The sequence below is a fragment of the Epinephelus moara genome, chromosome 8 (assembly GCF_006386435.1).
Source record: "Epinephelus moara isolate mb chromosome 8, YSFRI_EMoa_1.0, whole genome shotgun sequence".
Lineage (NCBI taxonomy): Eukaryota > Metazoa > Chordata > Actinopteri > Perciformes > Serranidae > Epinephelus > Epinephelus moara.
Window position 1 is genome coordinate 31,759,076 of NC_065513.1, and position 17,484 is coordinate 31,776,559.

Sequence of the window (17,484 nt, forward strand, 5' to 3'; positions counted from 1 at the left end):
ATTGTAAGGAGTTTTTGGATATCCCCATCTTCAATTGATAATCTCATCAAAAGATTCAGAGAATCCAGAGAAATCGCTACACATAAGGATCAAGGCTAAAAAACATTACTGAATGTCCATGACCTTTGATCCCTCGGGTGGCACTGCGTTAAAAAAACAACATGATTGTAAAAAGGATTTTTCTACAAGGGCTCAGGAACACTTTGGAAAACCACTGTCAGTAAACACAGTTCATCACTGCATCTACAAAGCCAAGATAAGTATCTACCATGCAAAATGAAAGCCATATATCAACGACATCCAGAAATACCACCGACTTCTCTCGGCCTGAGCTCATCTGAAATAAACTGATGCAAAGTGGAAAATTGTGCTGCTAGGTGACGAGTCAACATTTCTAATTGTGTTTGGAAATCTTGGATGTCGTGGCTAAAGAAGGAAAGGACAATCCAGAAAGATTAAAGCCAGCATCTGTGATGGTATGGGTGGTGTATTAGTGACACCACAGGTAACTTGAACATCTGTGAAGGCACCATGAATGCTGAAAGGTACATAGAGGGTTTTGAAGCAACATATGCTGCCATTCAGAAGACGTCTTTTTCAGGGACATCCCTGTTTATTCCAGCAAGACAATGTCAAACCACATTCTGCACGTGTTACAGCAGTGTGGCTTCGTAGTAAAAGAGTGCAGGTGCTAGACTGGCCCGCCTGCACAAAATACGACAATACAGACCCCAGACTGTCGAGCAACTGAAGTCCTCAGTTCCCGAATGCTTCCTAAGTTTTGTTAAAAGAAAAGGTGATGTAACACAGTGGTAAACATGCCCCTGTCCCACCTTTTTTTGGTTTTGCAGCCAACAAATGCAGAATGAGTGTAAATTTACAAAAACATTTTATCAGTAAATATCTTGTCTTTGGACTGTATTCAATTGAATGTAGGTCTGGAAGGATTTACTAATCACTGCATTTTGTTTTTATTTAAGATTACACAGCATGCCAGCCCTTTTGTTGTAAAATAATTGTTGAAGTAATTGGGGGCTTTGCTATATAAGAACCTATAGACCATATTAAGTTGGATATAACATGCTCTATCCTCAACTGGGAGCCTTTGGAACTGAAAGACCTGAGACCTGCCAGCATGACTGCTATGATCCAGTCCTAGCACTACTCAGACCAATTTGTTTTGTGCTACTTGATACTTCAAAGATGATTGCTAAGGAAGAAACAGAGATCTACATTTCACCAATGATGGCAGACTAGTAGCTGCAACAAATTAGGAGTGAAAAAAGTCAGTAGACCAGAATGCTGGTTCATTTTTGATTGGTTTTGACACTATTCAAAATCAGCCTCTCACAAATAACTATACAGGATTCAGATGTAACACACAGGCCACACAGTGAGTGTGGAGCTGAGACATTTAAAAAAAAAAAAAAATTTGGACAAATTTTGACAGAAAACTCAAACACTGTTATGAACTCGAACACACAGTAGAAACTACTGAAGCTGCACACAAGACTGAGTTTGAGCCTGTGATTACCAAAGTTCATTTTTGACCTTTTAAAAAGCAGCTTACAAAACAATCTCACCTCATGGTCCATTTAGTAGCTGTTTTAAGCTTTTGACTATATCACATGATCTTCTTCAGCTGATGGAAGTTTCCTAGTAGTCAGGGAAATACAGATGTTTCCATTTTTACTGAACAATGTTGTGTCCTTGTTGTCTTTACATTTGTGTTCATTTTTGACCTTGAAAGCAACAGTTGACAAAGAATCACACCTTAAAATCCATTAAGTTGCTGTTTTGGAGCTTTTGATCATATCACATGATCCCAAACCTTCGTTTTCAATTGTTATTCCTGCCAGTTTATAGCTCATGCAAATGAACCTTTGTCTTTTATTGAGGACAGTAAGCATTCTGTTTAAAGGGATAGCTCGGATTTTTGGAAGTGGGGCTGTATGAGGTTCTTCTCCATAGTCAGTGTATTACCTTCAGTAGCTGTAAGTTGGCACGCCCCCTGTTTGGAGAAGCAGACGGGAGTATCACCAAAGAAGCTCAGGAATGTACTGCTGAAGATGGAGGTTAGAGGTAAATTGTATTTTAGCTGCTTAAAAAACTTCTACATACAAAAAAACATATCAGCCTAAGTGGACAATGTATTGAGAATATTTTGACTGCTTTACCTTTCCATCAGACAGTACTTTGCTTTGGCACTGTGTCGGAATACAGTACGCAGCACAGGTGCGCTCATGTGTAGGAATACCAAAGTTCTACGGTTGAGAAAATGCAGTGCCAAAAAAAGGGGCTGCCTTTCAGCAAGGTAAAGCAATGAAAATATTTTCAATATAGGGTCCACTTAAACTGATATTGTTTTTTTTTTTTTAAGGTAGGACTGTTTTTAAGTGACTAAAATACCTTTTGCTGCTAACCTCTATCCATAGCAGAACATTGTATATCTTCTGTGGTGGTACTCCTATCTGCCTCTCCGAACAGGGGGCATGCTGATGTACATGTGCTGTAGGTAGAACACTGACTATGGATAAGTACCTCATACAACTTGACAACTAAAAAAATCAGAACTATATATCAGGTATATATATCATGTATATCATATGTACCCATACAGGCATGCAGTATGTACACTGTTTAACTATTCTCGCTTTACACTGACATGTTATGGAGTTAGAATTTTAGAATATTATGTTTTAGCACAAACCAAGGGTTGTTTTTTTCTAATTTCACCACTGCAAATTACTGTTTATTTTGTTAAATCACGTTTCCTTACAATACAGCTGCAAAGATTAGTCGATTAATCTATTAGTCGATTGACAGAAAATAAATTGACAACCAATTTCATAATTTAATAGTCATTTTAGTCAGTTTTCAGGCATAAAAGCCAGATATTAGCTGGTTTCATATGTCATCAGTGTGGGAATTTGATGCTTCTCCTTGTTATATTTGATAACATACTGGGTAGCGTTTGATTTTTTTTTTACTTTTGTTCGGATTAGACGTACCATTTGAAGACGTCACCTTGGGTTGGGAAATTACACAGGGCCTTTTACACTATTTTCTGATACTTATCGACAAAACAATTAATTGATTAATAAAGAAAATAATAGGCAGAATAATCAATAAAGAAAAAAGCAAAAATGCAAATGCAAAAAGCTTAAACAATTCTTAACTGTGTTGCATGAATCAAAGGTTTGTTGTAATTAGTGCTGTGGCAAGTAAAGTTCAGCCTCTTTGTGTTTGTGCGAACCTGTAGGTTGTTTTCTAACCCAAAATACTTTCCAAAAGTTGTGTTGTGGAGAAGCTGTGTTTTGCACAGAGCAACATCCCAGAAGGGGCTGTGTGTGTTTTGAGAGCAGGAGTGTTTCCCCCTGTTTAACAGCAAAAACCAGGCTGCTGCTCACAGTGACTCTACTGTGTTGAAAGGGTTCCTCTCAATGCTACTGTGTGCTCACCGGGAGTTATTTCCACTCACCCGTTGCATTGAAGGCAGGGTGGGGAAGAAACATGCCTACAGATGGCCACTCACAACTCCAAGCACGCCCATTTACGTGTGTGCAAAGAGTCATTCAGAAAGACACACACACACTCATAAGAGAGTCTTGGTGCTGAACAATGACATGCAACTGCCCAGGATGTCTACATCACTTCCTGTGTTTGTGAAAAGTTATTTGGTGTTGCTGTGGAAACCGAATTCCTGTNTCTCTCTCTCTCTCTCTCTCTCTCTCTCTCTCTCTCTCTCTCTCTCTGTCTCTCTGTCTCTCTGTCTCTCTCTCTCTCTCTCTCTCTCTCTGTCTCTCTCTCTGTGGCTCCCTTCCTCTCTGTAGAGAAGAGCCAGTCCATACAGGAGAGCCAGGCCCTGTCCCCAACGCTGGCTGCTGCTGCCAGACTGTCGGCGATGATACACGGCAAAGACAGAGTGTACGCCAACGCCATGCTGGTGGATCAGGTGAGTCGGCCTGAAATGAGTGTTTCTTTCTGTGTGACAGTATACAATGTACATCAGTAAAATGGTTTATAACATTAAATTAAAAGCAGACTTAGCTCATATGATGTAAAATGTTCCATTACAGAAGCCACAACTCAGCCTGTGTAATGGTTCCTTCACTTTCTCACTTCTCTGTTCCAGGTGGACGACGCTGACATTAAATACCGCTCTCCAGGGGAGGAGGAGGGGATCCCTGCACCCCATGTTGGCAGCCCATGCTGGGACTTCTCCCCCAGGACCCCCCCTGACTCAGGGAACTGCCCCCAGAACCGGCACCCATCCTCACCCCACAATGGAGAGAGGGGAGTCCAAGGCCCCAGCCTGGAGAATCACAAGGAGCCATCACCTCGCATCTCTCCCCCCTCTCCCTTTACTTCTTCCCCGTCTTTTCCTTCCTCCCCCCTGGCTTCCGCCTTCCGTTTGTTCGAGGGAGCTCAGAGGCGTCAGATGCAGCCTTGTTTGCCAGTTTCTCCCGCTTTGAACCACAGAGGATGCAGCCTGACTGAGGCGAGCCGTGGCCTGAGGTAGGACAGAAAATCAAAGGCACTCAATCTGTGAACTTTTATATATTTAATTGCAACTTTTAACGTGATTGCATCACAACTAATTGAGTTTTATATTTTAAAGTGAGAGAACAAACATGCTGCATTATGGCCAACTTGTTTCCCTTCATTTTGGAAAAACAAGATCAGTACACCAATTCTGAAACTTGCTGTCACCTTCCTGTGACTAACCCATTCCGAGACAACAAAGGTATCGTCTGCTTGGAATTTCAGCAAAAGCATTTCTGGACATTTTGTGAGGTGATTGTAGTCAGTGAAGGTGCGGAAAAGTGACAGGAAGCCTGGACACAATTGAGCTGTTTGTGTTGAAGCTGTTGTGCATTCCTTCCAGTTTCCTCAGTGTTGCAGGATCCTTTCTGTGTGCACTGAAGTCAACGAATTCCCTCACAGTTTAAAGCATGGTTATAGCATGATGACTGGTGATGACCTAGATCATCTGCACTTATCTGTGCAAAATAGTGGAGGTCATTGTGGATATGAACACGGTGTTTTTTGCCCCCAACTGATGCCTTGACTTTTGACATTCAGTTTGTTACCAGTTTAATATAATCATGTAGACTGAAGTAGCAACAGTCATTAATGGATTTTTACATGTTTGCACCTGTGCTTGTGTGTGTGTGTGTGTGTGTGTGTGTGTGTGTGTGTGTGTGTGTGTGTGTATAAACAGTCCTAGTCTTGAGTGTGACAGTGGCGAAGAGGACATACTGGGACATTCCTACCCCTGCTCGTCTGTAAAGAAGCAGTACATCCTGCGATCCAGCTCAAGAGAGGAGAGGGACTCTTTCGATGCCTCACCAGACTTCAATCGCACGCACTCTGACAGCACGCACACGTCCACCAAGGTAAACCTTCGTTAAAGCTGTTGTTGGTAACTATGTTTAACCAGTCAGAGCCGAGGAGTTTCTAATGCAGCTGTCATTCATGTCAATCACTGCTCTTAAACTGCAGTCAAACTGTTTCTGTGACTGCATTGCCTATTTCTCGCCTCAAATGTATTCAGAAACATTTTTTTGTGTTCTGTTTAGCTGTAAAATGAGAATGTCTGTGACCTGGCTACCATGTGGAAAACAGTCTGGGGAAAACCAAGCCCCTCCTACCAGCAGGGTCACAAACATCCTTATTTTACAGCTAAACTGTACACTAAAATATGTTTCTGATTTGAGGTGAGAAATAGGGGATGCAGTAACAAATTCTTGATTCGATGATCAGTGCTGCCTAGTTTGACAGTTTGACCACAGTTTATGAGCAATGATTGAAATGACTGACATCAAGGTTAGAGAATCCTCTGCTCTGATCGGTTGTTTCTGCTCACATGTGGGGGATTCTTGCAAATGCAAGTAGAAGCACTTAGAGGAAGCAGAGGAATATCATTTCAGTCAGGACCACTTTAGTCACAGAAAACGTTATCTTCATTTGCAGTATTATATTTGGCAGTATGGCTCTGTTCTGGGGCCTTTCTGCCTTTTCTAGGCCTATGCAGAAAGCCTAAGGCGGAAAGAGCACACCTCCCTGCCCTTCCGTGCGCCTGCATGGAAAGCCTAAGGCAGGGAGAGCAGCAGCAAAAAAAAAAACCCCGGGAACAGAATAGAGCAGCATCAATGACAAACAGAAATGACATTGATAAGTCAGACACAGCATGAAAAGGAGAAGCTGGGGTGGAGGCAGGTTGCATAGCGGCTTGCAGAGGAAGCAGCAACAGTAGGCAGGCCAGAGCAGTTTAAACAGGGCGCCCTGAATGAGATTTGCAAATTGGTTGCATCGAAAGGAATCATGTGATCTATCAGCTGACTCCATTCCATCAATCAGCCGCTCCATCAGTTGATTGGGCTGTTTGAGATCAGCTGATGTAGCTGGGATGTGAGTTTGTTTTTTGTTTTTTAATAAAAGTTCCCAATTACAGCTTTATACATGTTATATTTAATTTCCAGTAATAGTGTTTTTCTCCATGTGTGTGGAAAACTTCTGTCCCTGGTTCTCTCACTCCTTTATTCTAAACAGCACATTTTAACACTGTTTTATGACTATATTGCTCTCTAGACAATGCATTCAAAAGGTTTTGTTTATTCTCACTGATTGCCTACTTTTCTGAGCTCGCTCAATTGCTGGAGAGGTGTACAACAGTTTAATTTGATACTTCATTTTACAGGTTGTTTGTGTCTTTTTTTACTTATCAATTAAAACATTTTTTGCAGCAGGATGTCTAGTAAAATGCACATTAAACAATAAAACTCAAAACAGTAAAGGCAAAGTAAAGTACTACAACAGACACAGCCTGCCCTGCAGTCAACAGGTGATAACCCCAGACTGTCAGCAGCTCAGTAATGTGATGAGAGTTGAACTGAACCTGTGAACTTTTGCTTGCTTCTCTGCCTGATCGGTTCCTTCTGATCTGCTCTCTCACCAAGAACCCAGAGGAAGCTGAGGTTCGCCTGCGCTCCTACTCCTACTCCTCCCCAAAGGCGAAGCCGTCACGGCCACTGCTAAACCGAGACGCCACCATCACTGACCTGGCAGAAGGTGAGTGAACTTTGACCCCTTAGCCTTGTGACCCTTCCGTTCCCAGGAGTCAACTGGACGGACACATGAGCCACATGTCTAAAGGGGGAGGAACAGACAGGTGTCATAAATCAACTGAACCTCTATAAAGTATCTGTGTGTTTAGTGTCAGCGCTGCTTTCATACAGCACCACCAATACTCGTGTGTTTATGAGCACATGTGAGTGTGCAGCATTAAGGCCATGCTTTGTCCTGTGTAGATGGTGCATTCAGCAGCAGCGGCCGTTCGCTACTTCAAGCTTTATCTCTCTCTAAATCCCTCTCTCGTCTCAACCAAGTTAGTAAGTACAAGAACGGCTTCAAACAGCATTTTAGGCTGCTGGTTGGCTGGTGAATAAAGTGTCTTTCTACTCTTTCTGGTGAAGTGTGGGATAAACTGGTGATTATCAGGAGCTGCACCATTAAAATGCATTCCTAAACTTTCTATGAACAAGCGTAATTTAACAGTATCTTTATACAAGATGGGAAAACTGTAGTGAAATGATTGAATTAGTCTTGTTGTAGGAAACAAATCCTTTTACTGCGCATTTTGCTGTAAAATGATTTGCTCAGATATTTGATTTCACACAATTTTGCAAAACAATGGTGTTTCTCATTGTGGCCCAAATTGTGCAGCCCTTTATCTGTGGTGGGGTTTTGTTTTGGTGGTGGGTGCGGCACTCACATTGTGCAATGCACAAACCACTGTCTCAGAGAAAAACATATTCATTATTAGTTTAAATTGGTAAAAGATCAAAAGCAGACTTTCTCCAAATCTCGATGTTATAAAACAATAGTCATCAAAACTTCACTTATTTATACGATGACTGACAAGTAGAGGTTTGAAACTTTGAGACTGGGCTTTTTTAATATCCTGAGGCTTTGGAAAAACACTCTTTACATAACTCTTATAGACGATCTGAAGGAGGAGTTGTTTCTACCCTGAGGGCTCTGTTCTGCTTCCATTTTGGTTCATATTATGTTTCCCTCTTGGTTTTGATTTTTCCATCTTTGGTGTCATCTGGTTTTTCGGGGCAAAACTCTTGTGTTGTGTTTGGTCTTTCTCTGAAGGGGTTTGGTCCAGACTGTTTCAGGGATTCTTCATGTTTGCTTCTTACTCAGATCTGATTGGGGGTGATGGTTTTTGACGCCCTCGGCTGATTCACTTAGAATCTGTGACAATGACTTCAGTTTTATTGACATGCATTTCTCGCTCACCCATTTGCCTGTTTTTGTTTTTCTACTCTACAGAGCAGAGAGCATTCAGCCTGACTGATACTGCCAGAGAAAAGAGGTAAAACTAGCGTGTCATTTCATGAGCTCAGGAGCAATCCACTCAGATGTTCCCCCCTTTTTAGGCATCAGTGTTGACCAGCGTTTAGAGATTGGCTAGATGTGCCTACACATGTGTATGTGTATCTCCAGTAATAAACCTGTGGTTGGGGTCTGAGTGCGCAGGATGCAACATACTTCCTGTTGCTCTGATTGCAACCACAAAATAAGCCTACATAAACAGCAAAACTCACAACTTTTCTGGACTCCAGACCTCAGAAATACTTTGCTAAATTCAAGCTGAATATGTAGTATATACACATTGTAGTGTGTATTTTGAAAACACACTGTGAAATCTGACAAGTTGATCTCACTTTAAAACATTTGAGAAACCAAAGGAATAGTTATATTTACTTACTTTTTCAAAGCACTTGGTTTCCTAAGATCAACTTGCCAGATTTCACAGAGTAGATTTTCTGAATTAACATTTGTTCTACAATCCTAACGTGACAAATCGTGCTTACATTGTTTTCATCTCATAATTCCCACAATCCATATTCATTTTATAGTTTATTTCATCTCACCGCCTCATAAATGTATCATGTGCTAATACATTTTGTTTGATAATAACCATGCATTGCTAACAGAGGAAACATTTCACAAGATCATATTAGGCAATTAGATTATAATATTACATCACTGGAATATTGCGTTAGAGTAGATCATATTAATACTGCAATATTCACAACACCAGCCTTATCAGACTCACCAACCATTTATGTCGGTCATAATATCAGGATCCATTCAGTGTTAACAAAATTTGGATGTTGCCTCTGCCTTAAGCATCGGCTAATACATTATATGGTTTCCTAATTCAGTATGTAGCACAAACATTCACGTGACTATCCACATGCAGTTGTCTTACTAAAGAAATGGTGTATAGACTCTAATCTTAGATGCCACACACATTATTAACATTTTGAGTCTCTTGATGAGCTGAAACAGAACAACATGGTCTGAGGTGTGTTATATCCATGCAGGGTTTTGGGTTTCCGTAAGCGGGCCCAGTCAGCAGAGGAGGAGAGCAGCGCATCGCTCCAACACCTCACCCTCACAGAATTCCTCAAAGAGTATGTTTTCACCAAAACAGCCTCACAGCCATGCATGTGTGGCTTAACTCATTCTAACCCCCGCCGTAAAACCATTGCCCAACTCATCCATTAACCACATGGTTTCTTTGCAGCTGTATTTGCTCATGTGTGAATCCTCAGAAGATGATGTTAACACTTTAATGTCAGGTCACAGTATTTGTTTGATGTGACGTTGCATGTTTCTCCTCTTTACGTTCTGTCGTTGTCGCCTTTCACCTAGAGTGTGTACTGTAACTAGCTTAAGCTGCTGTAAATAGTTGACACATTATTAATTGCATCTTGTCAAGGTCATACTATAAATAGCATCCACTAGAGTCCATAGTGACTTCCAAGCATGCCAAGCATGTTGTCAAGAGTAATAGTGTGTAGACCAGGGGTCCTGGAAGACTGTCTGGACATTCTTTCATTCCAGCATGACACCAAAGTGCCTGATTATTCAACTCTCATATTAAATGTACTGAAGTAATGATTTGTCATATAAAGAATGTGCATGTTGGTCCTGAATGCTGCAGTCTTCCACAGGCCAAAATGATGGTAGGAGTTGTGATGGCTGCTGACTGAAATGTTTACACTGAAACAGGATCGAGGATGAGGAGTGGGATAAATACATAATCCCGTCTAAAGTCGAGTCGGAGAAGTACAAAGTCAGCCGGACCTTCAGCTTCCTCAAGAGCAGGATGTCCAGCACTCGCAACAAAACTAAGGTGACAACACAGTGGAAAATACTGTGCGATATATCCATATTATATTGATATCGTGGTACTAGACAAGATATCGTCTTCGATTTTGGATATTGTGATATTCTAAGTGTTTCCTTTTCCTGTTTTGAAAGGCTGCATTATTGTAATTGCGTTTCCATTCAAATTTAGCTCAAATTTTAACCAAATTTTAAGAAATAGGCAAAAGAAATGAAAGTTTATGCACTTTTTGACCCACTACGAAAGCAATGCCTAACAGAGCACACTGGACAATGGAAATAGAGTTTTGAAATGTAGCCATGGGCTCTTAGAAGAGTTCTGATAACAGCCCTGTGTGCATAAGCGTGTTAAAAGCATAGACTGTATAAAATTAGGGATGTAGCTGTGTCACCCATTGGTTTGTGGGCCTATGTTTTAAAGGTTTGAGTTCAGCATTTCGGCCATTGCCATCTTGGAGTTTTACAGCCAGAAGTGACAAAATTTAGATAAGATGGTGGAGCTGTGGAGGAGCAAGGGGGTGATCTGACACATAGCTGTAGTGACGCCTCGCAGGCAGCCTGTCACTTAAGCAGCCCCGCCCTTAATTTAATAAAATGTACAGGGGCAAGTTTTTACAAAGTATATAAAGTTTAGGTTTTTTTGTATCAGGCTGTAAACATTTTTATTTCTGCAGTTAAGTTGGGCATTTTAACATGGGGGTCCCTAAGGATTGACCCTGCACCGGAGCCAGACTCAAGTGGCCATTCAGAGAACTGCAGCTTTTGTCACTTAGGAGTTGGCGTCACATTTCAGCCCTTGAGGTTGCTGCTTGGTTAAAAGCCTCCAGAGATGACGAAGAGAGCTTGCAGCGGCTTATTCGATGACCATAAATCATCATTCATGCACCGAAATTTCGATATTTTGGGGGATTTTTGTTGTTTGCACCCAGGTTTTTATTAATGTGCAAACTGAGAATGTGCATGAAAAGAGGTGCATGGAAAAGCACTTAGTACATTTGACAATAGCATTGCAATATTGATGTGGAGATATTTGGTCAAAAATTTCAAGATATTTGATGTACTCCGTCACCCAGGCCTAAAATATGATTCCTGCTGGCTAAGATTTCACCTACATGTGTTTAAAACATGATTGTGTAACCCGGCATTGTTAAACTTTAAAAAACGGGGGGAAAAAATAAAAATAAAAAGAAGTCAGAGGAGGCCTCCCAAAGTAGTGCAGTAAAAGGTTTACCACCTCTCAGACAGGCCAGGTCAGAATTCCTGTGCAGGGGAGCCATTGTCTGTGTGCGGTGCCTTTATTTGGCCAGGGAGAAAATTCCCTCTCTTCAGGTCTTAGCAACGGGACACAGTGAAAATATCCTCTTACATAATGCGTAGACCCCCCTCCACACAGCGTGAGGAGCCAAAACACATTCCATAGTACACTTTCAATCTCATGAACACGTGTGCATGCGTTCAAGAACATGTTTCCATGTATGTGCAGACCCACGATGCACACCAACAGTCCAAAAACAAACATACACTCTCAGACCTCCTTGTAAAGCTTGATAAGAAAATAAACATCGCAACATCGCACACATGCACAGAGGAATCCCCTTAATGCCCCCCCCCCCACCCAAGGGTAGAGCGCCACAACAGCAGTCGTCCCCATGGACTTTAGCAAAGTAAACAGAAAGGCTTGCTCAGAGGCCCCTTTATCTCAACTAACTCAACTTTAACAGGTGTGTTTCAGCAACAGGATGACCGCTACATGCCTCTTCGTGCCTGCTGCTCAGCGTTATGTCATTTCTACTTTGGTGGTTTACGTGATATCGTGGCATTAGCTGCAGTAAATGTCAGCTAAACGAGTACATTTAAAATATTTATGACTTATGTTTCAGGTGAAGGGGAAAGAGGTGAAGGAGGGAAAGGAGAAGTCAGGAGCCACTAATGGACACCAGTTTGTTCCTGTGTCTCCATCTGGTCCCACTCTCTGTGTGGCCTGTGATAAGTCTGTTTCTGGGAAGGAGCTGTTGCAGTGCTCCAGTGAGTATTATACTGTCAGTACTGTTGTTGTTTTATGTCCTGTGGTGGCTGAACTGTTTAGGGTTTGTGTATATGTCTTCGCACGTGCTGCCTTGATGTTTTATTTAGCAGAAGACATGGAGTCGCTTTTCTTCCTCTCACAGAGTCAACATCCATCGTGAGGAGCAGGATGGTTTGACAGCCATCTGGACACTGAATCCAGAGATGTGGTAATTTTGTTTATTATCAGTTCACTGATTAAATTAACTGGGATTTCATTTGTTTTTGTTTGCAGACTGTTTCCTGAACGTCCATAAAAACTGTCGAGAGTCTGTTGCAGCCTGCGGGAAGGTAACCACCAACATAACACACTTCATTTAATCTGAAAACCAACAAGCAAGAGAAAATTTCAAATAATAATAAAGGAAGCATCAACCCACTCAAAACACAACCCAGATACAAACAATGTGGTGTCATTTCAAGAATGTCGAGAGTCATAATGAGCTTCTTTTTAAATGTTGTATGATTTCATGAGTCACATGTTCTCTCAGGGAGGAAGTCTTTTTTCAAATTTAAGGGGGCGCTCCACAAAACAGATTTGTCAAGTCTGAGAAAATACTGATGATGTCATATTAATTATTAGTGACTAGTCCATACCCGGGGATGTGTTATGTATAGAGAAATAAGAAATCAAAAACAGTATATTAGAGGAGATGCAAAATCAGAGCACTGTAAATGCACTGTGTAATAAATATTAAACAATGCACAAGAAGAAGAAGAAGTATTTAGAAACATGCTTTATGGCAAAATATGTGGAGCATAGTTTTGGCTGACGGCACGGAGGCACGCACGTGCACGGGGCCGTGCGCGGGGCCGTGTGTGGGCACACAGGTACACACATACACACGCAACACGGAGAAAGAATGAAAGAAACAATGCAAAGTGCACAGCGCAATGTTCAGTTTGTAATGTTTGTAGGCTAATGTCAGTAAAGTGAAAATACGTAATGGCTGGCTCGCGCACACAGACGCGCGCACACAGACGCGCGCACACAGACGCGCGTTCGTTCAGTAAAATAATTACCTTAGTCTTCAGCAAGTGTTGGTGCTTGAAATTGCATGTCCCAAGGGGTCTCCGCGCATGCGCAGCTTGTGCTGCTAATGGTGCTCACAGTATGAATGGGTAGTGGAAACGCGAATATAAACAGTGGAAATGTGGGAAAAATGCAAAAACGGCATCGTGGCTGTCTGCACATGACCAAGATGAAAGCCTATGTGCAAAGCAGTCAGGAGGAAAACGGATGATGACAGACAGAAGGAAGGACGGAGGGACAGAGGTTTCTCCATTTAATAGTAGGATAGAATTAATAGTAGGATAGTAGGATGCACAGGTCAGGGTTTTTAAAACCTGCACTAACCAGCCTGATATGAGAGCCAATTTTCCGTCATTTCCAGTAAATATCAGAGCATAAAACGTGTGTTTTCTGTTTTAAAAGCAGGCTACAAATGTAGGAAGACAGCCGTAGTCACCCATGTTTAAAATGGTTACGTCTCGAGTACACAGCTGATAACCTACCTGGTTTGTCTACATGAGCGCACAGCTGATCAGTACAGTGGTTTGTTTACATGACATTACAGAAGTGCATATTTAACACAGCCAGTGTGGACAGAAAGGCACTTGCTCGCTTGCTGTTAGGACACAGTGTGGAGCCTACACATTTGCAGAGGGAAATATTTTACCTGACATTATGTCCGGAGAGATTTATATATTTTGGAGTCAGAGCTTCAACAGATTTTTCTGGTCAGAAGCCGAATAACTAAAAGCCTGATCACAGCAGCACTGATGATAAGGCTGCTTGCCGTGCGAGAGAGACGGAGAGAGTGAAAGAGAAGGTGGAAGCAGGATTATTGCACAATGTCTCTCTAAGTTATTGATTGTTATTATTTCTTGAAGATGTTTCCCCTCTCATCCAGGAGGCTTCTTCAGTTCTTCTTCATGAACTGGAGAACTGAAGAAGCCTCCTGGATGAGAGGGGAAATGTCTTCAAGAAACTCAACCAAGTCCAGTTGCCTTTGATATATAACACTTATGACACCAAGTATTGATCTAAAATTATTTTATTGCTTCCATTCAGTGTCTGTGATCAGAACTGGATCCAGAGCAATGGTCTGTTATTCACAGCAGCAGCCTGCTATTCAGAAATAACAGACCATAGAATGATTAACCAATAGGAATCGAGTATTAAACACTGCTGTGTAAAAATAAGGTCTAAAAGTCAGAATATCTTGGCCTCTGCAGATTCAGAAGATTGTTGAAAACCCTCCAAATGTTTGGAAGTACAATACCTTATCAACAGAGTACCCCTTTACTGCCTTAGTAGACCAAAATGCAGTAACAAGACACGTATTATATTTTAAATGAAAGGTGCCATAAGGTAAATTTACGTTCAACGAATCTCACAGAAACACATTTTGTGTGTCCTTGAGGTCTAACAAATGTGTTGAGTGCATTTCTTTCCTCATAAAACATTTGCCGAGCCAATTCTTTAAATATTTGAATCATTTAAATTGTTTATTAGCTTTCAGGCTTCTTTTTTTTACTGCCTTTGTTGGCGCATTTGTACGTTTCTTGGCGTAATGTCAGCAGAATTGCATCAAACCACCACCCGTGCATCCTCCCGTTTGCACAAGCTTCCTTGTGCACATGTATGATACAAACAAAACAGGGACCCATGAATAGCAGCTTTGCTCCAAAGCACAACTAGTGGTCAAAAACTCCACAGGTTGCCTTTAGGTAGACAGTTAAGACTTTGTGGAATGAAAATCTGTCCCTCTCATGTTGTTACAGTGCTATAGCTATTCAGTTTGTCAATCAAACTCTTCGCTTAGTGTTCCTAATCCATGATTTTCGCATATAATCTTAAAATCCATCCCGGGAAATGTTTGTTATCTGCAACTGTCAACCGGACGTGTCCAGCGGTCTGAGACGCGTGCTGTGTGACAGCAACATCCCCAGTTCAAATCCAGCTTTTGTTGTAGGTCACTTCCTCTGTCTTTCTCAGTGTTTCCTGTCGCACTCGGCTGTGCCATCCCATCAAGGCAAAACACCAAAAAAAAAGAAATGCATCAGTTTCTGAATTAGAGGCTGGCTGAGAGGAAATGGGTACAACAGGAAGAATAAATTCCAACATTTGGTGACAAAGGAACTCCAGGAATGTTTTATAAATCACAAACTGATGTATAAAAAGAAATATCTGAGGGGGGGTCTCTTTAATATTTTTGTTTGGACATAAATTGACTCTAGTATTGACTAAATTTTTGTGCTGCAACCACAACAATTCCATATTTAGAGCACAAATGCTACGATTTACAGCTGTTGATGTTGATATGATTATGTGTCTCCTCAGAAGCCGCAGGAGAGGAATGCACTGCTGATGAAAAGCAAGACCTTGTCTCTCCCACAGAGTGAGTCAGAAAACATTGCGTGTCCCCCCTCCCACCGTGTCCTCCCTTGGTCTTTGATTAAGTTTTTACCTGTCCTCCCTTGTTTCTCCTGTAGTAGATTAAGAAAGCTGTTGCTCCTCTTCCCCCGCTCTCCCCTCTTCCTTGTTGTTCTTTCCCTGGTAAAAGTTAAACTTTAATCTGTCTCAGTGGGAGATCTGGCCTGGATTGTGTTTATGTGTGTGTGTGTTTGTGCATGCGTACAGAGTCTGAGTGTTTCTCTTCCACTGGCAGGGTCATTTTATTCCTTAACGTGAAGTTCTGTTTCTTTACTGAGTGATTGATGTCTCACAAAGGTGTCAAGGCCAAAAATATCAGCTTCAATTACTACAACATATTGTCATAACTTTAGGCTGAATGCCCAGTTAAACAATGAAAGATAGTGAATGCAGACCTCCTCACAGCTTTATTATTTGGTTATTGTAGTATATAGATATTAACAAAGCATGCTGACATCTGAGGTATTTATTTGTAGAATGTGAAAGCCTCCAATGTGTGACTGATTTCTCTTCCTGCTCCCTGTCCTGGTTTATCCTCTAGGCTCTGGGAAAGACAACTCTCCAGCCTCCATTTTCTCTTCTTCTTCTTCACTTCCCACAACAACCAGAGAGAAGAGAGAAACAACTGCCCCTCTCTCCAAAAGCCTTTCTATCTCTATAGACAACAGGTAGGATGGCAGTGTTAGCACTATATATATACATATATATATATACATCCATTCCATCCATTCCAAAACGTATTAATTAAAGAGATTGTACAGATTTTTGGAAGTGAACTGGGGTTGTATGAGGGGAGGGGTCAGCAGCAAAATTGATTTTAGCCACCTATAAATGTCCCACCAACAAAAATTAATAACAGTTTAAGTTCTTTTATGCTCAGGCTACTTGTTTATTGACGTTGCTTACCATCTGTGACGGACAACTCTCCTACATCTGTGGACAGCGGAGGACCCACTAGGTCTCCTTCGTCTAGGGACAGGGCGTGCAGCACATCTGCGTCTGCATGGCAAAAGATTAATTTAGATTTATTCAGAACTTTTATTTTATGTTATTTTATCTGATTTTATTTTATTTTATCAGATTTTATTTTATTTTATTTTATCTGGTTTTGTTTTATTTTATTTTATCTGGTTTTATTTTATTTTATTTTATCTGGTTTTATTTTATTTTACCAGGTTTTATTTTATTTTATTTTACCCAACACTCTCTGAAAAGTACAGACTGTCTTTGTATCAGTTTATGTTACTTTGTATTATTATGCAATTTTTATTTTCATTCTTATTCTTCTTACAGAACTTTTATTTTATTTTAAGTGTATATTTTGAGTGCTATATTGAGAATATTTTTACAACTTTACCTTGCCACAGACAGCCCTTTCTGGCGGGGAAGTTCCCCATCTATGCTCTCGTCAAAGCCACAAAAATCCATTGACAAAAATAGTAATTTTATCTCACTGAACACGGGAGCTGCTGGTGTGCTACTGTCTTGATCAGTTAGTTAGTTTGTGTCATTGTGTGACTTTGGTGAATCCAAACTAACCCATGTGAATGGCACAGTCACACAATTACGCAAACAGCCATACTGATCAAGGTAGCTATAGACCAGCAGCTCATGTGTCCAGCGATGTTAAATTATTGTTTTTTCTTAATGGAGTCTGGCCTTGAAGAGAGCTGGCTTCAGTTTCCAATTGTAAATCACTGTCTGTCACCAAGGTGAAAATATTCTAAACATACAGTGTACACTTAACCCGCTACTGATTTTTTCAAGAT

The 17,484-nt window shown here is 41.1% G+C and overlaps 1 protein-coding gene across 7 annotated transcripts in view; it reads left to right on the plus strand.

Annotated features, from left to right (window-relative positions):
• The window catches only part of LOC126394529 (rho guanine nucleotide exchange factor 28-like), a 56,559-nt gene that overhangs the window by 26,726 nt on the left and 12,349 nt on the right, over positions 1-17,484 (plus strand). For 3 of the 7 annotated variants that reach the window (XM_050051392.1, XM_050051391.1, XM_050051397.1), the window contains 12 exons: positions 3,834-3,955; positions 4,136-4,518; positions 5,225-5,399; positions 6,963-7,074; positions 7,314-7,394; positions 8,344-8,386; positions 9,405-9,494; positions 10,096-10,219; positions 12,093-12,237; positions 12,512-12,567; positions 15,623-15,680; positions 16,257-16,383. In XM_050051392.1, coding sequence (XP_049907349.1) covers positions 3,834-3,955; positions 4,136-4,518; positions 5,225-5,399; positions 6,963-7,074; positions 7,314-7,394; positions 8,344-8,386; positions 9,405-9,494; positions 10,096-10,219; positions 12,093-12,237; positions 12,512-12,567; positions 15,623-15,680; positions 16,257-16,383 — 1,516 coding nt within the window. The remainder of the gene's footprint in view (positions 1-3,833; positions 3,956-4,135; positions 4,519-5,224; positions 5,400-6,962; positions 7,075-7,313; positions 7,395-8,343; positions 8,387-9,404; positions 9,495-10,095; positions 10,220-12,092; positions 12,238-12,511; positions 12,568-15,622; positions 15,681-16,256; positions 16,384-17,484) is intronic. The other 4 variants (XM_050051394.1, XM_050051398.1, XM_050051393.1 and 1 more) reach the window with 3 other exon arrangements.